The sequence below is a fragment of the Panthera uncia genome, chromosome B1, assembly GCF_023721935.1.
Source record: "Panthera uncia isolate 11264 chromosome B1, Puncia_PCG_1.0, whole genome shotgun sequence".
Taxonomy (NCBI): Eukaryota; Metazoa; Chordata; class Mammalia; order Carnivora; family Felidae; genus Panthera; species Panthera uncia.
In genome coordinates, this window is record NC_064811.1 from 72,683,144 (window position 1) to 72,710,029 (window position 26,886).

At 38.9% G+C, this 26,886-nt stretch overlaps 1 protein-coding gene and 2 long non-coding RNA genes across 9 annotated transcripts in view; all 3 read right to left on the bottom strand.

Annotated features, from left to right (window-relative positions):
* The window catches only part of SNCA (synuclein alpha), a 155,872-nt gene extending 151,719 nt beyond the window's left edge, over positions 1–4,153 (bottom strand). For 2 of the 7 annotated variants that reach the window (XM_049632129.1, XM_049632127.1), the window contains exon 1: positions 2,171–2,259. Coding sequence is in view for 5 of the 7 variants with exons in the window: in XM_049632125.1 (XP_049488082.1) it covers positions 2,171–2,291 (121 nt within the window). In the remaining 2 variants the exon portion in view is untranslated. Of the gene's footprint in view, positions 1–2,170; positions 2,317–3,249; positions 3,328–3,880 lie in introns of those variants that run through there. The other 5 variants (XM_049632125.1, XM_049632124.1, XM_049632122.1 and 2 more) reach the window with 5 other exon arrangements.
* Positions 1–26,886, bottom strand: part of LOC125923682 (uncharacterized) — a 1,073,698-nt gene that overhangs the window by 235,628 nt on the left and 811,184 nt on the right. The window lies entirely within an intron of this gene.
* LOC125923683 (uncharacterized) lies at positions 9,526–14,307 on the bottom strand. Its single transcript, XR_007458133.1, has 3 exons — positions 14,132–14,307; positions 12,790–12,878; positions 9,526–9,762 (listed from the first exon to the last, which is right to left on the bottom strand). It is a non-coding gene; the product is annotated as an uncharacterized LOC125923683 (long non-coding RNA).

Here is a 26,886-nt window from a genome sequence, read left to right on the forward strand (position 1 = left end):
ACTACAAAAAAAAAAGTCTCTTTTTTTTAAGTGTACTGTATCACTCATGTGTTTTGTTTTATTATGACATTCTCACAAAAACTCTGCAAGGTAGTTGCATTTATCAAAATCACATTGTTACAAATGAAGAAATAAAGCTCATAGATGGTAGTTAAGTTTTATAGTCTTCGGAAGGCAATAAATGACATAGCCTGGACTAGATTTGAGGTTTGTCTGACATGTTATGTTCTCTCTACTTTTCCAGGACTCAGCAAACTGCGGTCTATGGGCCCAATCGACTCACCACCTGTTCCAGTAGTAAGATTTTACTGGAATACAGCTAATTATTGTCTATGGCTGCTTTCATTACCACAACAGCAGAGTTGATTAATTCACACAGAAATCTTATGGCCCAAAATAGTTACTGTATAGCACTTTACAGGAAAAGTTTCCCAACCCATGACCTACATACTGTGTCTTCTTAGGGTGAGTTTCATCCTAAAACCTCTGTTTGAGTTCAAATTTTAATTATCCTTCAGGACACAACCAATACACAATTTATAGAATGCACTATGTATTAAATATCATGATAAATACTGAAGATGGTTTAAAAATACATGTGACATAAAAAAATTATAATTTTATATTATAGTGTCAGAGTAAATAACAGAATTAATCTCTAAGAAATAAAATCATTCTATTTGCCCAAACTCATAGTTGACAATGAAAACAAAGTTTCCCAGATGATGAAACGTGTTTATTACCTAGCAAAGAGCAATGTATTAAATTAATATTCAGTAGTTTCTGGACTCACTACAAACTAATGGCATAAATACCAGCATTGTAAAAAATATTTAAAGTTACAAAATTATAAACTAAAATCAAAAAGTATTTCTAAGTATACACTTTTACAATTTAGAAAACTGAGGACAAGTATAAAGATATCGATTATCTGCACATCACTGATTCCGTATTCCAAATTTCATCTAAAAAGATCTAATTCACACTTTACAAAACCACTTGAAATTAAGTCATCACTTTTTCCTCTTGTAACACTCTTTAGTTCAATGATTTTCTGAAAATATGTCTTAAGATAGAAAAAGAAGAACTTAACTGAAGATTTGCAGTAAACTCAAGCCAATATAGAGTCTATGGACAATGAGAAAAAATAACATGAGAAGCATTTTTAAAAATCATTCCAAGTGTAACTCTTCTTCAGTGCATCCACGTTGGAGAGACAGTGTATCTGTCCTTCACCCACCGACACAGGCATAGCGCCCTTCGCCGCCCAATACGTTCATCCTCCACCTTATGCATACCCTGTGCTACTGCTGCTACAGCTACCACCAGAGAATGTGGAAGAGCTTGGAGGAGCAGAAGAGAAAGGGAGAGGCAGAATGGGCCGAAAGTGAGCGTGTGCCTGTGGGCATGTGTCCATGTGGACGAGTGTTTGTCTATGTGTGTGTCTATTCCTTCCCCAAAGAAGCCGAAGGGATTTACAAAATAACACTCAACCAAGCACCGTTCAAGATAAGAAGAGCGTCAGGATCTGCATGAATACTACTAAGTGGCAATGTGGAACAAGTAGAAATAAGCACTCATCTCATTATTTAGTATGTGTGCCATTTGACAAATATCTCTGAGATATTAGTAGCAGGCATCAAGCACTTTTGGGGGTAATTAATCTTCAGTTTACCAAGTAGTCGCAAGGATGAACTGTACCAAAGATTTTTCTGTCCTTTCCTTTTTTAGGGCCACAGTAGGTCTCTTTTTACATATCCCAGGGCCATATCAAAAGGTCTTATTTTAAAATGTGAATACACTAAAATTTGCCAATATTATTCATGATGATAAAAAATCAAAGGTCTATGAATGATTTCGATTCTTAAAAATGTTAATTATTTTTTGAGACTGACTTTTCAAAACTTTTCCTGAAATATAGTCACTTATACACAGAAGCATTCACACCAAAAAATGAAATCAGCTGAGAAAACAAATTTTCTTCACTTTTTTACTATTGGCTCTAAATATACGCATTTATCTACTCACACAGTCCCCTGACTCAGTTTATCCTTTTGACAAGTGATGATGCAAAAATGAATCAAGCAAGAAATACCAGCCTTTAGAGCATCAATCATCATAACCCATCAGTCATAAATAAACATCAAAATGATATTTGGGGTTTACCTACCTACATAGAGAACACCCTCTTTTGTCTTTCCTGCGGCTTCTGCCACACCCTGTTTGGTTTTTTCAGCAGCAGCCACGACTCCCTCCTTGGCCTTTGAAAGTCCTTTCATGAATACATCCATGGCTAATGAATTCCTTTACTCTACACTGGAGAACACAAAATATAATTTCAATGAGAACTTGTGAGCAGAATATAATAAAATTAGAACCACCCAAGGTAAAAACCACAGAAAGATCAGTATAACTCCCAAAAGTGTGTGACACTTTTAACCATACTCTTATTTCAACCACTGGGTGGGGAAGGGGGAGCCTTTTTTTAGCTTTTGCATTAAAAATTTAGCATTCCTCATCCATCTTGGCTAGTAAAAGTCTAGCTGCCCAAACATGGATTAAGATGAATCATCTAGTTGTTCTTAATGTATCTTCGAAGTGTAGTTGCATGAAAAGATGGACCCCTCTTTGAACTTCCCAGAGTCCAAAGAGCGACAAAACAAGTTAGAAGTATGGTTCAGGGGCACCTGGGTGGCTCAATCTGTTAAGCCTGTGACTTCAGCTCAGGCCATGATCTCACAGTTTGTGGGTTTCTGAGTTCGAGCCCCAGGCGGGCGTAGAGCTCTGTGCTGACAGCTCAGAGCCTGCTTCGGATTCTGTCTCCCTCTCTCTCTGTCCCTCCCCCACTCACGCTCAAAAATAAACATTAAAAAAAAAAATCTTATAAAAATAAAAATAAGTAGGGTTAAAAGATCACAGGAAAAGAAAATGAAAAGAAGCTAGAGGCATGGGGTCGGAGTCAGTCTTAAAATGAATTCCAGAAGAGGGCTTACTGGTTGATCCCGGAGAAGGGAGGGAAGAGAACTACTCACTCTGGGTGTGGCCCAACCTCAGGCCCACAGCGAGCCCACCCGCACCCATTCTAATCTACCCGACCATCCACGCTCGCCCCCAGCTATCTGCCAGGAGCAGGCGCCTGTGCACACTCGGGAGCAGTCTCCTGACTCGCGCCTGCCACCCGAGGGGGCGTTCTCCGCGCGCCTGAATTCACCACCCACCAGGCACCCGCACCTGTTAACCCCTTACCACCTGTTGACCTGCCTTCCCTGCACTTCCCTTTAATCATTTGCCAAACGCAGCTTGCTTACTTGACCGAGAACGCTGAGAGGGCGGACTGGGGGATTTAAGGTAACAGAGAAATAAAAGTTGGCACCTCGCGCTCCATCGAGCATCCTCGCGTTTCCCCAGGGGAAAAGCGCACCCCGGAGCAGCAGCCTAACCTCTCGGTCTTTGGGGATGAGAAGAGCCGAGTCGGAAGCGAGAGGTCAACTTACTTTCGTCCAGCTCGCTGGAGAGATAGGGACCCACCTCGGAGAGACTTGACCCAGCGGGTCCTCATTGCAGCACCACCTCCCCCCTCCCAGAAGCGCACGACTCCTCTCCCCCGGGTTTCCCCCAGCATTTCCAAAGCTGCCTGTTCAGATCCATTGGTCCTTACCTGAGTGCCTCCGATCCTCAGAAGTACAATTCCTCCCCACCCGCCCCTTACACAAAATTGTTCAAAACAATTCCCCGATGTTATTTAAATGGAAAGGGGGAGGATAAGAAGCGCACAGGAAGGGAGGAGGCGGCACCAGGACCGGGGTGGTCCCCAGAGGAGGCTGCCGTCAGCGCCGCCGGGTGATGAGAGGCTGGGGGCGTGGGAGGCGAACCCACGAACCTGTCGTCGAATTGCCACTCCCCGTCCCCCGCACAATTGGATCCGAGAGAAAGAGGCAGAGGGTCGGAAGGGAAGGCGGGGAGAGAGCGCCCAGGATGCCAAGGGCCGGCTCGGTCCTCGGGTCCGCCCTGCAGCTAGCACACACCTCGCCCCTCGTCTCGGCGCTGGGTCTCTCACCCCTTCGCTCGGGTCCCCTCTGGTCGTCGCGGTCTGCCTCCTCTTCCTCTCTCTCCTCCTCCTTCTCCTCCGCTCGCCGCCCCCGCAGCTGATTTGTCAGCGCCTCTCCCCGCCCTTCTCCCGGCGCTCGCCGCTTTCCCAGCCGCGTGCACTTCACTCCTCTGCTCGGATGGGGATGGGGGCGGGGGGAAGGCCGCACCTCCGGCTCCAGACGCCAGCCTGGGCCCGGCGGGTGGGGGTGGGAGGTGGGGTAGTCTGCGCTTCCGCTCTAGTTCAGGATCAAGGGGACTCTCCTGGCGATCGGGAGCTGTTAGGCTGATGTTTCTCCCTCTTTCCCACCCCCCCCCTCCTTCGCTGTCTCCGCCTTCCCCTCTGGTTCCTCCCTGGACCCCCTTGTGGGAGCCAGCCTGGGGGAGCGGAGGCCTGGGAGCTCGACCACCAAAGATAGAGCCATCCTCTTGGGAGGCTACCGAAGGAGGCAGGCGGCGCAGGAAGCCCTCCCAAGAAGAGCACGTTTCCCTGGGATCGCTGTGATTTTTATTAACGGCCGTAGGACACAATGTTTAAGATGCTTTTGTTCGAACATCCTTCATATCTTCCCTTGCTCTTAACGTCAGGTGAGCTCGAAAGGGTCCGGCGGATGCAGAGGAGACTAGTAAGGAAGAGTTACAGGTTGAGGCAGGAGGAGGCTCTCGGAGTCCTCTTCCCACCCCACTGTCACCATTTTCCTGTCCACCAATCAGCGGCTGCCAGACGCCGATTTTTTTTTCCCCCATCCGTGGAATACGGAATCAATATTCCCCAGACGTCGATATCAAGCGGTCATAAGGTTTTTCGTTCTCGAAATGGAATTTACTTTCCACACTCAAGTGCCTGATGGAGGAGACAAATCTAGCGGGGTTTATTCTCCCGAACCATTACTCAATTTCTTGGTCCCTCCCACACACGGCTCACCTTTCTGATTTGATGCACGTTGCCCTCGGAGCTGACACCCCACCTACCCCATCCCGCACACAGACACGCATACATACGCGCGGACTTGACAATTTTTGCATTGGTTAACACATTTTCACCTCTTTCAGAGCTGGAGGGAAAACAGCTGTTCTTGGATCACACCAGAATGGAGAAGCAATCTCCTCCCTCTAACAGAATGCATTTGCTGTTTTTGCCTGAATTGAGAGGATGATTTTAGCACTGAAAGGGGGAAAAACAAGTCTTAGCTGTATGTTTTTTGTTGTTGTTTTGTTTTGTTTTATCTTAAATTTGAGTAAAATACAGTTAAATCTACAAAACAACCCCTTGAAACCAAGAGAAACAGGAAGCAAATTATAAATATATATATATATCTTAAACAAGTTATTGGTGTGCCTTTTTCATCATTTTTTAATCATTTTTAAATGTTTATTTATTATTGACATACGGAGAGACACAGAGCATAAGCAGGGGAGGGGCAGAGAGATGGGGGGAGACACAGAATCTGAAGCAGGCTCCAGGCTGTCAGCACAGAGCCCCACGCGAGGCTCAAACTCACAAACCGTGAGATCATGGCTTGAGCGGAAATCAGACGCTTAACCCACTAAGCCACCAAGGCGCCCCTGGTCTGCCTTTTTTAAAAGCAGCCTTTCCAAACGCTATTTTGCTTCCTTGGGATCAGAAAAAGGTTAAACTTAAGAGCTGGTTTGCATTCTGGCTTTGAGACTTTAAACAAGTTATGTCCTCTGTTCACAGTTTTCTCTTGTAAATGAGATTAATGCAGATGACCTCTCTCTTTTCAACTTTTTATTATGGAAAATGTTTAAACAAAAACAAAAGCAGAAAGAATAAATGACTCCATGTGAATATCACCCAACTGCCACCATTTTTCAACGCATGGCTAATCATGTTTCATCTATATTGCTCAACCACTTCCCATTTTTCATCACCACCCCTCATGTTTTACTAAATCCCAAGAATTACATATATCCTTTTATCTGTAAATATTTCATACTCTATGCATAAAATATAAGAACTATTTTTAAATAACCACCATAACACTTAGATGGGCTTTTTAAAAATTCAATTATAATTTACATACAGTGAAATCATCAGATCTTCAGTGTTCCTAATAATTAGTTTTGAAAAACATGTGTTAGTGTAATCCACACTGTTTTACGGACAGAACATTTTCATCACCCCAGAAAATTCCCTTTTGCTCTTTTTAGTTGTACATATTTTAGAATTGCACAAAAATTGCATCATACAGTATGAAATTTTTCCCCTTCTTTGTCTCAACATATTTGTGAAGTTTATTCATGTTGTCGCATGTGTCAGTAGTTTGTTTCCTTTTATTGCTTTTTTTTTTATTACTGCAATAATGTTTTCCACTGTGAACTAACACTGCAAGTTACCTTGGCAGACTATTATGACAATTATTTAATATATGATATGATATATTTACAGTTTAAAAGGGACCTCCTGGGAACCTAGTGCTTTAGGTCAAAGGGGTATATTCTTGGGTCTCATGGCAGACCAATGAGAGAATTATTTGGGAGTGGTTGTTAAATTTTTGTGCTTCTTATAGCACAGCATGATACCAAAACACCTTTATATGATACTTTATGCTTCACAAAAGACTAATGTACTGTATCATTTAATCACAACAAGTGGTAAATTAAGTTTTATTATGTACCTTTTATAGTCAGAAAACCTGAAGCTCAAAGTATTTTGGTAAAGGCTGAAAGTGGCAAAGCTGAGATAATATAGCAAGAACTGTTCCAAAAGGTGCAATAGTCTCCTCCGTTGACAGTTACTCTCTATAACCCTGCAGATTGGATGTGGTATGGGGTGGGAGGAAAAAGGTGGGACCCAATAGCCTTTGAATTTGGATTTGACCATAGAAATCAAGAAGAACTTAAGTTATTACAAAACAGAGCATTCATATTTGAAATTTTGCCTTTTCTACATTGGTAATTCTTTGTAGGGGAAGATGACGGAAGGAAGGAAGGAAGGAAGGAAGGAAGGAAGGAGAAAGAAATAACAAAAGAAAGAAAGAAAGAAAGAAAGAAAGAAAGAAAGAAAAGAAGAAAATAAAAAAGAGAGAGGACAGAAGGAAGAAAGAAAGAGAAAAGAAGGAAAGAATTGTAAACCAATTTTTTGTCATTTAGAATTATAGTTATAATTCTATATTCTACTCCTCTTTTCTTCCTTCAAAGTGCCTTGAACATAGTAAGCATTCAATAAACTTTTAATTACTGGTGATATCAATAGTGACATTGCTTATGTTCTATTTATAGTCTCTTAGCTTTGTATTCTTAAGGAAATGGAATTACTCACGGACAAAAAAGGAAACTGGAAGTTAATGAGATATTATTTTTCTTTTCATCATTGATTGACAGCATACTCTTAAGTAATTTTTTAACTGTACAAGTATAACTTTAAATTTTAAACTCGAAAAAAAAATTGACTCATTGAATGGCTTGTACTTCATAAAGAATATGGAAGAATAACCTATTGGGAGACATTACTGATGTGCACATTTTCTTAACAACTACTACATATATGTTTGCTTTTCTCTTTGATAAATGAAACCTATATATTTTGCTACTTTTTAATAGGATTGTTTTATCTGAGTTTAATACAGTAATTTAACTAGAGATTAACATTATATGAGATGCATGGTTAACCTAGACTCTCTTTGTCTTCCCCTTACAACAACTAATTTTCTAGGTGTACCATGTGGTAAGCTTGTGCTGCAAAATGGAACGACATGATAAATAAGGAAGCTTCTTAGGACCAAGTACTAAAGAGCTGATAAGAGCTGATTTAATGTGTTTAAGTGAGGAAAATACAATCTTTACTATCTTTGGACACAAGGGGCAATGTAATGTTGATTCTTGGGTCACTTGTATCTTATTCTCTATCAGTACCTTTTTCTCATCTTCTGCACATGTGTGAAAAGAATCTTGGTAGGCTTCTCTTGTAATTTCACAGTGAAATTAATCATTAATTTCATAGTGAGCACAGGAGGGAAAGCCTAATGGATACAGTTGGGATGACATTGCATAGGATTTTTAAAAGGGGTTGAGCTTGAGACAGGGCAATAGAGTTACTCCAAAAGATATGAAGAACAATGAAGAGGGAGCATAGTGTCCGAAGAAGATTCTCTAATTTGACCCCATCAACAACTTCTACAATACTGTTTCTACAATACTGTAGGCAGCAAAAAATAATGGACATTTATTCTAGCATGATGTAATTTATCACATCTACTAATATTGTAATATATCCTCAAAAATGTAGAATAAATATAAATTGTGACCATGAGAAAGTGCCCTGTGAAATAGGTAAAATTAAACTGCATATCATTTTGAATATCCCTGCGGTTTTTGTGGTGCTAAGTATATAAAGACATGCGCAATTGTAAGATACAGACTTTGAAGCCAGATAGGAAAGATATTTAAATATTTTAGGATTTAAAAAGTTCAAATGTTTTAGTATTAGAAGAAAAAAACATATTAATCAGCTCAAGAAATGCACTAAACCCTAGTGAGCCTGGTAGATTTCTGAGAATAGGGGTACTAGGTACAGGTTAAACACAGAGACTTACCAAGTTTCTACCACTTAGTAGCAGTGACTGAGAGCAAATATCCAATCTCTCTAACCTCTAATTTTCTCATCTATGAAATGAGGATATCTCAGTTGTGTGATTGTTGTAAGGAATAAATAATATGGTTCTTAGCAAAGAACCAAGCACAGTGGAATCTCTCAGTATAAGTAGTTGTTATTATTACCTAGTCCCCCTATTTTAAGGTGCCTTTGGAAGCACTTTTTCACTACAGCAGTTTCAACATTATTCTAAGCCTTCCCCAACCTCCCGTCCCACCCACAACATACCTGAGATATCTGATACCTATCAATCACTTTGGTTTACTATGGGAAGTAAAACATTTTCAGCCAGGTAGAGAGGTTGTGGGATGTTAGAGAGAGGGTATCTCTTTCTCTCCTTAGTGTATGGATTACAATAGCAACATCATTCATAGAATTTGCTTCAGCAGCCTGAAGAAATAATAGTGATAGCAATAGAATTAACGTTTACTATCTTGTATCGGCAGTTTTGCATTCTTGAAACCTGGTTTCTTTAAAAGGGTGGTGGCAGAACTCTGTATGAATTATGTTGACTTGCCATGGGAGAAAAATAAAAACACAACAAATGGTTTCCAAATTTGCCAGACTCATTGAGACAGCAGCTCTGAAAAACTTCAGAATGAATATCCAATTCAGAGAAACTCAGCCTCTAATGTTCCAGGTGAGTGAAAAATGGACAGACTGATAACACAGTGACAGATCTGCTTCTACTTTTCAGGTGCATTTGAGTTCAGCAGGGGAGAAAATAAATGGATGAAAAAAATATTTTAGGAGAAATTATAATGTCTTGTGTAGTGTTTTGAATTGAAGTTATAATGCTTTGTAAACAGAAATCACAGCAAATTAATAAAATGAGCATGTTTTTCTTCTAATATCAAAATTATACAGGCATCTAACATATTTCCCTCTGTAGATAATTTGATTGTAGATAATAGTAAGTGGCATGTAAGAATTTTTCTTAGGGTCCCTGGATGGCTCAGTCGGTTAAGCATCCAAATCTTGATTTCAACTCAGGTCACGAGCTCAAGGTTTGTGAGTTCAAGCCCAGCTCCATGCTGACAGCAGGACAGTGCTCACTCTCTCTGTCTCAAAATAAATAAACTTATTTTTTTTCAACTGTATATAAAAAGCATGTCATTAATATTTTGGAAGCTTGCTATCCCACCCAAAATTAAAAATTTACATTATTAAGAAATTAAGAAAAGGAAATTATTCAGAGAAGAAATTATTATTTAATGGCTACTTGATAAACAGTTTAGCATTAAAACATAATGACACCAATAAATACATATTTGTAACACCACTTGACTAAGAAAATTTTATTGTATCATGTATGTAATCAATCATCCTTTTAAAATTAATTTTCATTTTTAATTTTTATAAATATCACTTGAATTCAATTTGTCTTCTATTATCTTCACAAGAAGGGGACAAGAGCTTGTCTATATATTCAGCCTAATAATTGTTCATATATATTTATGTACTATGAATGAGTTCCTCCTAAATCAACTTCTCTGGTAAGCAATGATTGTTCCTTAAGTCTCATGGATTCTCTGCTGAGCCCATTTTGACTTAAATTCCCCTTCGTGAGCAATGGGTATTGTATGTAAGCAATGAACCATGGGAATCTACTCCAAAAACCAAGAGCACACTTTACACACTGTATTTTAGCCAATTTGACAATAAATTATAGTAAAAAAAATAAATCAATAAATTCCCCTTAATTTTCCTCACAAAAATATTAGACTCAAAGCTGTTTTGTTTTTGTTTTTGTTTTTGTTTGTAGATCAGGATAGGAAGAAATCCTGAGTAATCAGATTATCACAATGAAGGATTTTTTTGATAGCAGTGGATATTAAACATTTGAGGATGGTTAAAAAATAAATTATATTTTTATTTTACATTATCAAAATTTAAAGTGCAGAAATAAATCTGCTTCAGTATGTAAATCTTTAATTCCTACAGGAAATCTAACTAGAGATTTCACAGGTATGTGTTCAAAGTTCATATATAACAAAGAAAAATAACACTCAAACATCTTCACACAATCACCAAAAGGAAAATCTAATTCACATAAAAAAAAAATCTCACTGATGTTACTCAAACGTGTACAGCCAATTTTCAAGTAAGGAAGTAGTATACACCCATAAGATCATTAAAATACTGATAAAAGATTTTAATAGACACATATACACATAATGTAGATGTTATGTGCAGTGAAGAAAGAATAGCAGTGAAAAGATTTGCCAGGTAGTAAAAGCAACTCATGTTTAATGGCTTAGTTTATCTCTCTGTGTCTATAACAACAATCAATTAAATGAGAATTCAATCTCCTTAATCATCTTGGATTATTGTCTTAACCTGTAGGGAACATTTAAATGATTAAAATAACACTCTCACACATGTTAAAAATCAAAGTGGATTTCCATGATAGGACTGACTGAAAAGATACACAAATATTAGTTTTTGTTGTTACACAAATAGCACAAGCTTATTAGAAATAAATGCATACAAGAAAAGGAAAATCAGACAAAGTATCACTGTGTCAGCTACATGAGATAACCTGTTGACTCTCCTGTTAAGAATTACCTTTTCTAAAAAGATCATTTAAAAATATGTACCCAAAGCATGCAATGTCTGTACATTTGAGCAATTTCACTTCTAGAGATCTATGCTCAGAAAATAATGAGATCTATCCTCAGTACACTCAAAGAAAGGTATTTATGCTGTTTACTACAATTGTAAGAACATTCCTGCATTTTCCCATAAAATTAGCAATGTAATTTTCCAAGTTAAGTTTCTGATTACATATTGTGCTAAGACCACTTACTCTTTATGTGATATGTGACATAACTAGTAAATGATGAAGCCTGCGTCTCCATATTTTCTTAAGTGGCACAATGCGCCCAGATATTTGCAATTGACTTTTTCCTCCATTTGCCCTCTGCTCTTTAAGAAGGAAAGCTTAGCTATGTTTACCTAATAAACTTGTGAAAATGTAGAGCTAACGTATGTAAATAACTTCCATGATGGTGTGTGAAATAGCTAATTCTACTTAACTTATAAAGCATACTTTAGTGGAAAAAAAGGAAAAAAAAAATCATTTTACTGCTCATCTCCTGAGACGAATGCCACCTATGATGAAATAGTGTTTGTGGAAGTAAAGAATAGATTTAGTTCTGGACAGGAATGAGCTACTAACTGGATGAAAAGGAAGCAAGGTTGAAGACACTTTCCCAGTTAGGCAAAAAAGCACCAAGACAAATGTGAAGCATCAAAAAGAGTCTACCTAGGGGCACCTGGGTGGCTCAGTCGGTTAAGCATCTGACTTCGGCTCAGATCATGATTTCACAGTTCATGGGTTCGAGCCCTGCGTCAGGCTCTGTGCTGACAGCTCAGAGCCTGGAGCCTGCTTCAGATTCTGTGTCTCCCTCTCTCTCTGCTCCTCCCCCACTCATGCTCTGTCTCTTTCTCAAAAATAAATAAGCATTAAAAATAAATAAATAAACAAAAAGAGTCCACCTAGAAGCAAAAGAGAAGTGGCCCAAGTGCATCTTGTATTTATTACAAATTTCTCAGAATAACTTGTTTAAAACCATTCAATTTTGTTGTTGATAATTAAAACTCCTTAAGAAATGATTGACGTCAAATGATTGACAGACATTGGTTCCACTGTTTCCTTTTGTAGGAAACTTTCTACTCACCCAAGCAACTCCTGTGAGGACTAGGGTTCTTCTTTGACTTTGACAGTATATATCTTTAGAACTTGGCAATTTGCCCCCAAAGCTTTTTAAATGGCAAATGTGTATGTGAAAATATTCAAATGTTATTTTGACTTTGATTCAAATATTATTCAAAATATTATTGTACCTTTCTAGTTTGGCTGTTTGGTATTTTCATTAGAATAAGGTTCATTCAGGCATTTTGATTCTTTCCCTTTCTAACCTGTAGTTTCCACCTTTACTGATTTTATCATTCTTAATCTTCTATGATGAAACAAATTTATCCAGCCGGTAGAATCATTTATTCTTGTAGGGTGAAGAAACATCAGAATAAAAAAAAAAAGAACAAACTTGAAAAATGTATTCATCTTTCTCCATTCTTTTTACCTGGATGTTGGATTGTTTGCTTCCCAGACTCAGTTCTGAAATTATCAATCTTGGCAGAAACACTTTCAAAGACAGAACTATTGGACACTCTGCAAAGAAAAATAAAACTTGAAAGATACCATCCAGTAAGGTGTAGATTCACGGATCCCCTGGGAAACATTAGACTACTCTGGTTACTATGTGGTTTTATAGTATATTCCTCAGATTTCCTGTCCTTCCAACTGCAATAGACTGTGTTTTGGTTCCTGCTATGTATACTCCATGATAAAATTGTGATTCAAGTGGAACTTTTAAATAAATGCAGGCTCATAGGTGTTGAAAAGAAGCACCGAAAATAGAGATGATTACACAAGCAGGAAGCAGTTTGGCAACCTTAAGGGTTAGTCTCCTTTGTATACTAAAAACATATACATATGTGCCTAATCAAATCACTGTCACATTTTCCTCCATTGAACACATTAAATAGAGATGCTTGACTTCCACACTGGGCCAATTCAGGACACAGGATACGGTTGTATGAATAAAGACCATAGCAGGGTACTTGTGCAGTAGATGTAATGATATGATGATGATAACAATAATAAACTATTACTTAAACTTTAGAGTCCTAAAGTAGAAAACATATCTTACTAATGAATATCCAAATTTTGATACAAAAGTAATAATTTACCAGAATGAATGCCAATTTTACAACTAGATTCTCATATTTGAGTAATCGAACAGATGACGGTAATTTGACAGTTCCCTGTATCTAAATCAAGACATTAACATTGCATTAAAACTTGTATTAAGATATTAATTTGCTTTTCATGAACACCAAATACTCAATTCCTTGTCAAAGAATTATCACAAAATAAACACCTTGATATACATTTTTATTTTATTTTATTTTGAGAGGGAGAAAGCGCACATACACATGTGTGAACAGGGGATGGGGCAGAGAATGAGGGAGAGAGAGAATCTTAAGCAGGTTCTAGGCCCAGAATGAAGCCTGAAGACGGATTCACTGTCATGACCTTGAGATCATGACCTGAGCCGAAATCAAGAGTCAGATGTTTGCTTAACGGACTGAGCCACTCAGGCGCCCAACACACACTGATATCCAAATAAGTGAATGTGCCGAGCAAAACTGATGACGAGAAAGATTTTTATAAACTTACAACCCATCACTGTGCCAGTTACAAAGCTACTGTTCCTCAGTCCAAGTGTGTTTTTCCTTTCTTTCCTCACTGGTGCTGGGCTAGGATCCACAAACCATGTTTCTTTGCCTGCTGTTAGATTCTACCAGTTGAGGACTTGAGAGACATAGTGGAAGACAGAAGAGAAGGGATTTGATCCTTACTTGCTGGCTGTTATCACCCGACTCCAACCATCTTCCTTCATGCCAGTAGAAGCAATTGGCTCCATGATGTGCTTCATAGATTTCTGGTAACAATCTTGTTGCTGCCCTCAGGGTTTCCAGGATGAGGAAGGCAGCGTTCTTTCCTCAAATGCCTGAGGTGAACCAGGTGGGGCTCTTCTCCTGAGCTTCTGAGTTATCAGCACCAGCCAGCCAGGCACTGCCCCTTCCTCGTGGGTCTCATTTCCTCAGGGGTCTGATTGCAGCTCTGAGCTCCGGAGATGCCAGCACCCTCTCCTCAGAAGTGTGCATACCAACTTGACAGGAGTCCTGCTTTGAGATTTTAGGTTCTGGTAACTCAAACTTTGACCTTCATTGCCCCAGCCCTATGGGTAACACCTGTTTCTTATATTTACTAATCTCTGTGTTATCCCATTAGGTTCTTTTTCAGCCTTTCAACACAATGTAAACAATTCTTATATTAGGTTGTCTCTATTGAAAAATCTATTATTGATCCTGTCTTCCTAAATAAAACTTTACTTATATACTCAGTGATATGGATAAAAGAAAGTTGACACTATTCTTAACTAATAAAATTATAGAATAGTTTACAAAAAATTTATCGTAAAAACATAAACAGATTCAGTAAACAAATCTTTTGGATTATTAGCCTTACTTAGTACCTAAAATAATTAATAATAAATGTATGAATTAAATGTGCAATAATATTTCTAGTATGTTTTTCCATGTAATTTTTGTAGTTCTTTCAATAAGGCCAAAAGAGGTAAACTTTAGTCTATACCTCAGTAACTAACTTAGACATTTGAATTAGGAGAATATAAACAAGAAAAGGCATTTTGAAATTCCACAGTGAAAATCCTGCTTAAACATACAGATGTATAAAATCCTATTTTACTATTGCCACACCAAATCTCACAAACTAACGCTCTTCACCAGCTAGTATAGCACACTCAGTGGACAAAGATGATTTGATTGAAAACATATTTTCTCCAAGTCATAAATTTATAAATAACTCAAGAAACTTTCTTGCCTTCCCATACCTATATGTAAAACAGACAAGAAAATGTACAAAAATTAAGAACCCACTATCTCCCGTAGTGAAAAAGAAAAGGGATAATATTTCTTGAACACTAACCTGGGGCAGGTAATATGCTTATGGCTTCATATAGCACTTAATTCTCACATTACCTTTTGAGATATGAATCATTAATCGCTTTCTCCTTTTCACTTGAAGCATGAGAAAACAGAGTCCTTAGAGAGCTTTAAGTGTCAGGCCCAGATTTCAACCAGATTTCCTGCCTTCAGTTCCTGTGCTTTTTCTATTATTGTATCCCTAGCCTAGTTGGTACTCAATACAGTCGCTACACAAAGAACAAGTCTAACCTGTAGCTGCCAACAAGTCTCACTTTGTATATTACATAACATTTTCAGAATGTGCCGATTTATCACTCTGTTTATTGAAGGGGTACTTCCCATATCCCTCCTCTCTTTCCTCCCCTTCCTCTATCTCCAGCTCTTTCTCCACCTCTAGCTTCTCTTCTTTGTTCATTTCACAAGTGTTTGCTTTTAAAATCTGTGAAAAGTTCAAGTTTTTTTCCTACTAATGCATAGTTGTTGTTGTTTTAAATTCTAGTTACATATAGCATTCATCATATACATATATATATAAATGTACATGTATTTATGGTCAACATAGTGATCATCAGAAATTCATAGCAATAATTCATAACCTTAATTTTCATCACCTATATTAGTTCCTAAAATAGCTTTCTCATAGTAGATTCATTTGATTTTTAATTGGCAGACAGTCTAAATTGAAGTACATGATTTAAATTGAGAACACCAAATTAAATTCTCATTTGTGTCTGAACAAAAATTTTTTTTAGTATCAATTGTCGAGAAATTTTTGACTCATCCCCTTTTCAGAAACAGCCAAGTATATTAATATAAATATCTTATGTTTCTCTGAACTCATTTCAGTAATTTAATAAAGCTGTTGCTTGAGTGATTCAATTGTCACACACATTCTTTGTTTTCGTTCTTTAAAATAATAAATTAGGGACTCCTGAGTGGCTCAGTTGGTTAAGCGTCTGACTTTGGCTCAGGTCATGATGTCTCAATTTGTGGGTTCCACCCCCACGTCGCAGTCTGTGCTGACAGCTTAGAGCCTGGAGCCTGCTTCACATTCTGTGTCTCCCTCTCTCCCTGCCCCTCTCCTGCTCATGTTTTCTCTCTCTCTCTCTCTCTCTCTCTCTCTCTCACAAAAATGAATAAACATTAATTTTTTAAATAAATAATAAAACAAAATAATAAATTATTATTTATTGTTTATTGGCAAGACATTTGAACTTTTAAAATTATTGAACTATATCTACAATGCTCTGAGATTTCAATTTTTAATCTATTGCATGTTTTCCACCTGATTTTAACTTTCAGAGCTGGCAGGTGTTGAAAATCTCAAAATGCCAAGACGAGATTTGACATGCATTAACACTTAGTGTTTACTTAAAATATAAGGAATTCCAACAAGAAAAAGTGTCAGACAGTTTCTACCTAGAGAGTATGCTGAATTCAGAGGAGCTAGCAGTATTGAATTCATAATGCTAGATTTTAAGTGATCAAAATGACAAATGGCCCCTTCCAGCAACTTTCTCAGTAAATATGGAATGTTCACAAGATAGAAGAATGATATTTCAAGTGGTTACAGTAGGATTTTCCCCCCAAAAGTAATGACTCCACGTAAGACTTTCATGGTGCTGTCATCTCTCAGGTTCAAGAAGTAGCTCTTCCTCATCTCCAAACACCTTTTTTTTTCAAGCCCCATAGCCAATTGACATTGACGCTCCATTATACAATGTTTTCAGAATTAGAAACGCTCCAGTCTAGTTTATCGGTCACCCTTAAAAATTTACACACCATAGGAAAGTTTTATGATGCTTTGGGTAACATAAACTTGCTCATGTTTAGAATAGCCAAACTGTTGCTACTACAGTTAAATTCAATATTATCACCAACTGTGGCTGTTAGAAAATCCTTAAAGGACCTGAAATGGAGAGTATTTACAAATACTCTCACCTCACCTCAGGTTGTAAGCCACAGACTTGGCATTCTGTGGAGGAAGAGGAAGTTTTGATTGTATGCTATTGAAGCTTTAACATCTTCTGGACTGAATAACTGGATAGCCGTAATTTGTCAGGAAAATATTATTTCTACCAAGATTCTACCAAAGGATTGGAAAGAAGAAGTGAACATAGTATGGTTAAAGGCAATAAAGAAAAAAAAAACCTTCACATTTGTATTCAGACAAGGTGAATTTGGTCAGTAAAGTGGCTACCTTGCCTTACATGTTTGACTTGTTCTTGTGGACCATGAGTCCTTGAAGCAAAGCTTGGTCCTGTTCATGTCAGTATTCATGGTTCCTAGTCTAGAAGCTGAAACTCCAGCTAAAGAGAAGGCACTGGTGGTGAAAAGGCACTAAAGGGAGGAAATATATTTGGCAAACATAGGAGGTGTATTGGATATAATTAAAAGATAGTTTGCAAGTTAGAACTGAAAGAGAAGGAAGTCAAAAGGCTTTCCAGTTTCTGTGTTGGAAATTTGTGAGGATGTTAAGGGATTATGAGTAGAAGATGGCTACAAGACGTATTTGATAATGTTTTTAACTCAATAAATTTTTTATTTAAAAGAAAGAATAGGGGTGTCTGGGTAGCTCAGTAGGTTGGGCATCTGATTCTTGATTTTGGCTCAGGTCATGGTCTCAGGATCCTGGGACTGAGCCCCAGGTCGGGCTCCAAGCTGAACATGGAGCCTGCTTGGGATTCTCTCTTTCTCCTTTTGTTCCTCTCTCCCTCGTTCATGTGCTTTCTCCCATTATCTCTCTCTAAAATAAATAAATACATACATACATACATACATACATACATAAGACAAATCTATTTTGTTCTTGAAAATGTGGTCTGAACTAATTTGAATAAAGCATGGCATTTATAACATTGATAGAACTTATAAATGCTTATTGCCTTTTGAAAGTATATTTACCAGTTTTAAAATAGATTCAGCTTTTCATCACCCTTTCTTAGAAAACACTTCTTTATCTGTAAAATTGGCCTTAGCATTCCCATGCTACTGTGTATGCTCTTGTTATTATGCCAATGACCACTTGAGTTCACACTCTTCCAATGCAAGGAGCATACCCTATTATTGTTTCTACCTTGTCCTTTGCCAAATGTCTGGTAGGCATTAGGCACTCCATAAATATTTGTGAACTCAAGTAAGCACTGGGTATATGCTATTTTTGCAAAAAATGGCGGGCATTTCGGAGTTTTACATTTGAACGCTGGTGGTGTTCACTGTGTGCCTGTGTTGTGGCGTGTATTGCTTTGAGGAAAAGACCTGCTCGCAATCTAATGACAGGACATTCAATAAAAAAATATTACATAATAGAGAGATAATTAATTTAAAAACAAAGCAGAGGGAAGTCTTGTAAAATTCCTGGAGGGAGGAGAGCAGCTTTTTATATGGAGTGGTTAGAGAAGGACTCTTGAGGAAGTTCAGAGACTCTACTGAAGAGACTGAGTGAAGATGTGAAAAATATTAAGAAATATTGGTCTGGGCAGAAGGCACAGCATGGACACAGAGCCACCACTGCTAAGACAGAGAATCTTTCATTCCCTGTGGAGACTTTGTCTTCAGGAGCTGCTCTGGGCTCTCTTGTAGCAATGAAGGCTCTGGCTGTTTAGACAGGGAAAGAGAAGAGGAATGCTTTGGACAGCATATTTGGATAGAAGGATAGAGCAGAATAAGCTGAGGGCTCCAGGAAAATGAGTTCTGGGAGGCAGGGGAGGAGAGTGGGGTCCAGGGAGAAGGGGGGGTGAAAAGAGAGACATATAGGTAGAAAACAGGCTGATCCTGAGTTTATATCTGGGTTCAGGGATGAGCATTTCCCTAAACATAGATCACAAAAGAAAAACACATTGTGAAAAAAATGTAAAACTTTGTTTGTAACAATATAGTCAGATCTGGTTTCCATAAGAATAAGTACTTAAAGGTTGAGGAAGTACTTATCAATACCAGATTTCTTTTTTTCCCTGCATGATGCTAAATAAAGTGCTTTGGTTGGTTTTCCCCCAACTACATCACATCAGTGGTTCTCAGCAGGCCTGGAATGGGTCCCTAGAATGTGCCTTTCTAACTCACTGCCCAGATGATGCTGATGCTACTGGCCCCTGAACCATACTTGGAGAACCCCTGAATTACACTGACTGAAATGGTCACTTGGCTGATGTGAAATAAACACAAGTTAAAGTAAATGAAAATTTTACTACTTTACTTTCAGTTTATTTTAGCTCTTTGGACTATTTTTATAACAATTGGTTTTTCTTTACATTAATCCTATGAATATATAAGTTATAAGTATACTATCGTTCCATCATCCAAATGAAAGTGAAGATTGCGAACATCAATGCTAAGTGTTTATTGATTCCTATTATGGCTCAAGCTGTGACCTAAGTCCTTTAAATTAATTAACCTCATTCAGTCATCCGACTTGTGTTGGGTATTAATAATGATACACACTTTGCAGATGAGGAAACAGAATAGCAAAGGGCATACATTGGGGCGAAGGACCTAGGTTGGGCTGATCCAGAATTTTCTTCTTTTTTGCCACGTTCTTTTGTTCTGCTTTAGGCAATGAAGCAGACAACATATTCACAAAGGGATCATGGACATAACCTAGATCTACTGCTCCTCTTTTTCTAGCACTAATGTTTTCTGCTTTGAAATATCAGGTCCTTTGGCAGCACCATGGTTTAACAGCATGTTGTTAATCCAGTGAAAAGCACACTGAGCTGCTGTGCATATTTATATATTTAAATGGCACTGGGTATTTCGGTTTCATGGTCCTCAATTTGTTCCCTGGAAAATGGCAGAACTTTCTGTAAATCCCTGTTTATGGGCTCTGTGGCAAAGATTCCAAACAGGGAGGGGGAAGGAGGAGGTTATATACCAAGAACATATGACAATGCTCCAAACTTTAGTTTGAAGGCTTCCTCCTCTTACAAGTCAGTGGAGGTTTGTGGCTGAGATCAGTCATCAGACTGAAGTTACTTAAAGCAGAGAAGTAAAATTTCATCTTGTCCAAGTGGGTTGTAATTAGCTAGCTTTTCACGTGAACCACACTCTCTGTTGACATAGGGGGTGAACATGAACAACTGAGGCACTTGTACCTTCAAACCCACAGCAAGAGAGTTTGAAATTATAATTTAAGTAAGCCAGTTTCTTAAGCATTATTTATAAGATAATCAGAAAAGAGTAAGGATTGAAAAGGGTGGAGGATAGGGGTGCCTGACTGGCTCAGTTGGTTAAGCATTCGACTCTTAGTTTCAGCTCAGGTCATGATCTCACTGTTCAAGAGTTCCAGCCCCATATCAGGCTCTATGCTGACAGCACAAGGCTTGCTTGGGATTCTCTCTCTCCCTCTCTCTCTGTCTCTCTCCCACCCGTGCTGTCTGTCACAAAATAAATAAACTTAAAAACATATTGTTTTGAGATTCACTTCAGATGATGAGCAAGGTGTTACCAGGAGAGTGTAGTTATGCATGAACTTTCTGAATTTTATTTTGATGGCTGAAGAAAAGGCAGCTATTTCTACTGTTAAGGTCAAACAGTTTCCCTTCATTTCTTGGGCTTCCATAAGGAGAGATTTTTCCTAAATTCTCCTGAATTCTTTCTCTCTTACTCTGCCCTAGGAAGATGGGGTCATTTAAACAATGGGTAAAAATAGGAAGGATACACTATTGGGCTTGGCTCAACCTCTTCTGTTACCACATGGGGAATAGCAGCTTTCCTCCTATTTCTTCATGACAGAAGTCTACTCCTGACACTGCCCATACTTTGGAGTGCTTCCTCAAAATTCTCCAACTCTCTCTTCCTTCAGTGCTGGAATCAGCCAGGTAACCAGAGCTTTCCAGAAGGGGCACTCCCAGCCTAGAATAGGATTCTCACAGGCTAGTTCCTTCTCCCTTTTGAGGTTTCACTCTCTAACCCTCTAGCCTTGTACAGTCAACCAGATGCTCTGAAGAATCCCAGGGCTCAATCTATAGGTTTGTTCTGGGGCCTTATGGTCAGAGCATGTCATGAATCACTTCCCACTGGCTAGAGAAGTATTTCTTTAGTAAGAAAGATTCAGTCAGAATTGTGCTGATGTGCCTTTGTAGGGTGACCACTCACTCATGTTAGACATGAGACCCGTTCAGGACTCTGGGCTACCTACTGACTCTCACTAACTCTCACTAACGGAAATGCTAGAAGGTACCCTTTGTCCACAGCCATCGTGCCACTCACTGCAAGCTCCAGACCAGCCATCAGGCGAGCTGCCAGAGGTAGCTACACATATCTGCTCTGAGGGCTTTCAAGTTAATTGCTCTACATTGCCTTTGAGTCTTTCTGATCAATGTCCTCTCTTGCTTCTCAACATGGTAAAGCCCAAAGTCATGTTCTTAGGAAGTTGGTCTGTTGTGTGTGCGTGTTTTTTTTTGTTGTTTATTTATTTATTTTGAGAGAGACAGAGAGAGTGCAAGTGGAGGAGGGGCAGAGAGAGAGGGGGAGAATCTCAAGCAGGATCCGCATTGTCAGTGCAGAGCCTGAAGTGGGGCTCAATCTCATGAAACTGTGAGATCATGACCTGAGCTGAAACCAGGAGTCCAACGTTCAGCCGTATGAGCCAGCCAGGTGCCCCAGGAAGTTGGTCTTAAATAGTGCTAGAGATGGAAATGGACATTCTTGTGCAAATGTGGCTTCTATGCTTTCTCTGTCTCTAGCCCTCCCCCCACCCGTCCCCTGTCCTCTTCGTTGGTGATGATGTGTGAGAGGCAAGGTGAGATCACACTCTGGAGAGTCAGTGATTATATCATAAAGAGTTTAAGAGAAGACGTGGAAGATGAGTTGTTCTAGGTTTATGATATAAAATTCCCAAGAGTAAATTTAACGTGAGGGAGAGAAAAAATTTTTCACATTTTCCTATATACTCTAAGACTTGTATGATCCTCATCCACAAAGCATAGTAATAACTCTTGAGTCTTCAGAAGCTGGTATTCACAGGCAGCGTGGTGCATCCACCATGATGCTACATCATGAGTAATTCTGTAAGTGGCATTAAATAAATGCTATTAGGCAACTGCAGAGGCAAGGCAACCCATATCAGTTCAATACAAATGGATTCTGAAGAACCGATGCCTTGTGAATAACATGTTACTACCTTTTTCTCAAAGTGGGAGATATGAAATTTACCCAGAACCATGCCTTTGACGATAAGCATGGAGACACAGTTCCTGGACCTGAACAAGAAGAGTGATGTCTGATACTGTGAAGAATCTTCACCTGCATTAAATGTACAATAAGAAAAGTTATAGGGGCGCCTGGGTGGCGCAGTCGGTTAGGCGTCCGACTTCAGCCAGGTCACGATCTCGCGGTCCGTGAGTTCGAGCCCCGCGTCCGGCTCTGGGCTGATGGCTCGGAGCCTGGAGCCTGTTTCCGCTTCTGTGTCTCCCTCTCTCTCTGCCCCTCCCCCGTTCACGCTCTGTCTCTCTCTGTCCCAAAAATAAATAAAAAACGTTGAAAAAAAATTAAAAAAAAAAAAAAGAAAAGTTATATACCTCTTTTCCATTCTAACTTTATCAATAAATCACTATACCCCTCGTGCACCGATGGGTTGTGTAATACATTTCTAAATGAATTTTCTATAGACAGAAGCCCAGAACACCCTAGGGCTCTGCCCTAAATCTTACCTGTGCAGGCCCTGGAGGAGGCTTGTTGTAGTTTTGTGGTACTGAGGAATGAGGGAGTAAATTTACCAATTCTGTGATTCAGTTAGTAGGCCTGTTGCTTTCTTAAATTAAACTGCAATTTCCAACTTAGCTTCAGTACTAATACAGGTAATATTTTTCTTTATTCTCTGCTTTCTTCTCTTTTGCCGTATTCCTAGTAATTTCCGAATCTAGATAAAGAAAACCACTGCTATACTTTGGGCCCACTTAGACACCGAACCCCACATCGATGTCCCTTCTTTTCATATGTGAAGAATAAAAAATAAAAAGCTGATGGGGCACCTGGGTGGCTCAGTCAGTTAACTGTCTGACTGTGGCTCAGGTCGTGATCTCATGGTTTGCGAGTTTGAGCCCCGCATTGGGCTCTGTGCTGACAACTCATTGGGGCCTGCTTTGGATTCTGTGTCTCACTCTCTCTCTGCCCCTCCTCTGCTCACACCCTGTCTTTCTCTCTCAAAATTAAATAAACATTAAAAATAAATAAATAAGTAAAAAGCTAAAAGCTAAAGGAGTATAAAAACCTTCCAGTCAACTGATTTTGTAATATATTTCTCTGCCCATCCACCTCATTCCTTTTTTCTGTCTCAGGAGGATTAATCTGTTATTTAGATGTGTAGCTTAGAGGAATACATCTTACCTCAAGACTCAGTCCCATGAGGATGTTGAGGTGAAACAGTGGACAGTTCTTTTCAAACACTGCCATATAAATCATGTCATCAACCTATCTCAAAAAACATGTGAGATGGGTACTTACATCAATTTATTAAGGCCGCCTTAACAAAGCACCACAAACTGGCTGGCTTAAAGCAACGGACATTTATCCTCTCCTGGTTCCAGAGGCTAGAGGTCTGAAATCAAGGTGTCCACAAGGCTACACTCCCCTTGAAGACTGCGGGGAGGAATTCTCTCCTGGGCCCGTGTCATTCCCTGGCTTATGGACACATCATTCCAGTTTGTGCTTCTGTATTCACATCTGTGTGTATCTACACCTTTGTATCCAAGTCCTCCTGTCCTTTCTTTGACAAAGACACAAGTTACTGCATTTAGGGCCCGCTCTAATACTGCATGACTTCATCTTAACTTGATTGCATCTACAGAAACCCTATTTCCAAATAAGGTCTGTAGCCACGCACCGAAGGAAAAGTTCTCAGGCACTTAGACTGAGCCAACGTGCAGGGCTGCCTCTGCCAGCAAAACAGCAGCAGCAGCAGCAGCAAACTGCACATGGTCTCTGTTTCACATTCGCCAGGTGTAAACATCAAGGAATGTTAAAGCACGGGAGGAAAACACAAAGAGCCTCCAGACATAGACCAAACACACATCTGAATAACCCAAAATAAGCACCCAGTCTCAAGGTCTTTAACCTTAATCACATCTTTAAAGTCCCTTTTGCTAAGATAACACTCATACATCCCAGAGAGAAGTGAGCGTCTTTGGGGATCCTCATTCTGGGATGGAATTGTTGATCATAAGGTATGCATATACTCAGATTTAGTAGAGATTGCTGGTTTTTCAAAGTGGTGATATCAAATTGTACTCTTAACAGATGTGGATGAGAGTTGTCAGTACTTGATATTTTTGTCCTTCTTGGCTTTTGTTATCCTGAAGAAGAGGACCATGACGTGTGCCTCAGTTCTCTCCAATTCCAATTTTCTATATTTTTCAAAATACTGAGTTAAGAACTACAAAGAGTCCAAGATTTTAAGCTACTTGCAACAAGCAAGTTCTAGCAAGCCACAGTTTCACAAATGCTACGGAAGATCCAAGATTCCTGGGTCAGAGCTGAAAGACAGTTCCTTACCCTTAGTAATAGCAAGGGCCAGACTACACACCCAAATCCCCACGGGACAGCACAGTGTTGCCTGTGCATGCGGGTGTTTGCATACAGGAGGAAAACCTTTATATTGAGACACCCAAATCTTTTATAATGAAGAATATACATGTCTGCCCATTTCCTTAGAATAAAACGTTATGACTATTTTCCAAAAACTGTTATAAAATCTGCTCTTATTCTGGAGAAAGACACTCTCATCATAGTCCAAGGCATTCCACATACCAATATCTCTGGAAATACATTCTGAAACTAAGGCAGTGAGTGCACCTTCTTATAAGACATAGAGAGAGGTAAGAGACCTATGGAGAATTGTCTCTCAGCATGTTGCCTACATTTAATCTGTTGTTAGGTTTGGTAAATAGATTATGATACATTTAACAAACAATTCATTATATGGCTGTGTGGGATAAAATGGAAAGTATTATAAAAAAAGAAAATTAAAAATATCCTTGCTTCCTCAAGAAGCTTACAAACTAGTAAAGGATGAAAAACACAGACAAGGATTATATTAATATTAAATAGAATGTGCTAAGCATGTGCCAGAAGGCTTTCTTTGTGTCTAAACAATTCCAAAATTTCCTATTATTGAACTTTGCTTCTGCAGTCTTTGATTTGTACAAGTTGAAATTGTTACATAATCACATCTCATTTTCTAAATGTCTTGTGTCCTGGAGCTTAATAGGCACATATTCATTGTGTAAATAAGTTTTCTTTCTTTATTTAAAAAAAATTTATTTAATTTTGAGAGACAGAGTGAGACAAAGTGAGAGTGGCAGGGGGCAGAGAGAGGGAGACACAGGATTGGAAGCAGCCTCCAGGCTCTGAGCTGTCAGCACAGAGCCCGAGGCGGGGCTCAAACCCACAGACCGTGAGATCATGACCTGAGCCAAAGTCTGACACTCAACCAACAGAGCCACCCAGGCGCCCCAATAAGTTTTCTTTAAAAGCAAATGGGAAGATCATTTGTTGCTGTATGGTTTAGAAAAAAAAAAAAACTGCAATAGAGGTTCTTCAAATAGATCTTTATAGATAACTGGAAAAAAAGTAAATGGAGAAAGGGTAGGTATTTTAAGTGCAGAGAGAAGTGTGGAGAGCAGATCTAGAGAGCTTAGTGTCCATTTTTCCTAAAATAGACTAAAAATTTGGGCAATAGGAATGAATACAATGTTGGATGGCCAACTCCCCACTGTTTTCACAAGTGCAGGCATTTGGTCTTAATTCTTTGCGAATAAAAGTGTTTAGTCCACAGCCTGTAGTAAAACGTGCTTTTGATTTATTGGACTGAATAGAATGAATGCTGGAACTCAGTATTAAGCCTTAAAATCTTTGAATATGTGTGTGTGGAGGGGAGTCGGGGAGGGAGTGCATCAGGGCAGGCACAGAGATATTGACATGCACTTGAAAAAGCTAATGGTGCTTCCAGGAATGAATTGTGTAACAATAAAAGGTAGAGGGTATGTGGGAGCAGGTGCCCGGCAGTCCAGATTACAAGCATGCTGAACTGGAAGGTTTGATGGAAAGGAGGGGTTGAATATAAATACAAACCTGTATTTCAGCAACAAAAATCATACATCTCTGAGTTAATTTTTTCTCTTGGACATCTAGAAAAATGGTGGTAGTTTTAATTGTGAAAAAAAAAAGGGGGTAAGAAAAAACTTGAGTGAAGAGGAAAACTGAATTAGGGGTTATTTTTTCAACATTTTTAAGAATCACTGAAATAAATACTTCCTTTCACACTTGCCTTACAAAGCTGTGAGTCCACTGTTGATGAATGTGAGATATGATTTCTCTAAGACAGCCTGGCATTGGTGCTAAGAGGTTGTGGAAATTTATCATTTCCTGACATATGGTGAATTCTTGATATCTCAGTGCCCCTGTTTACTTTTAAATGTTTACCGTAACTTTACCATGTGTCTGAGTTGGGAAGTGATATGGACCAACTCAAGGTAAAGTTGTTAAGGCTGAATGTGAATGGCTTAAAACAACAGTCATATTCAAATTAACCTTTTCACTCTCTGTTTTTCTGTATGTAATATTAATATATTAGTTGTAACACCGATAAAATTTGAATTAACATTTCT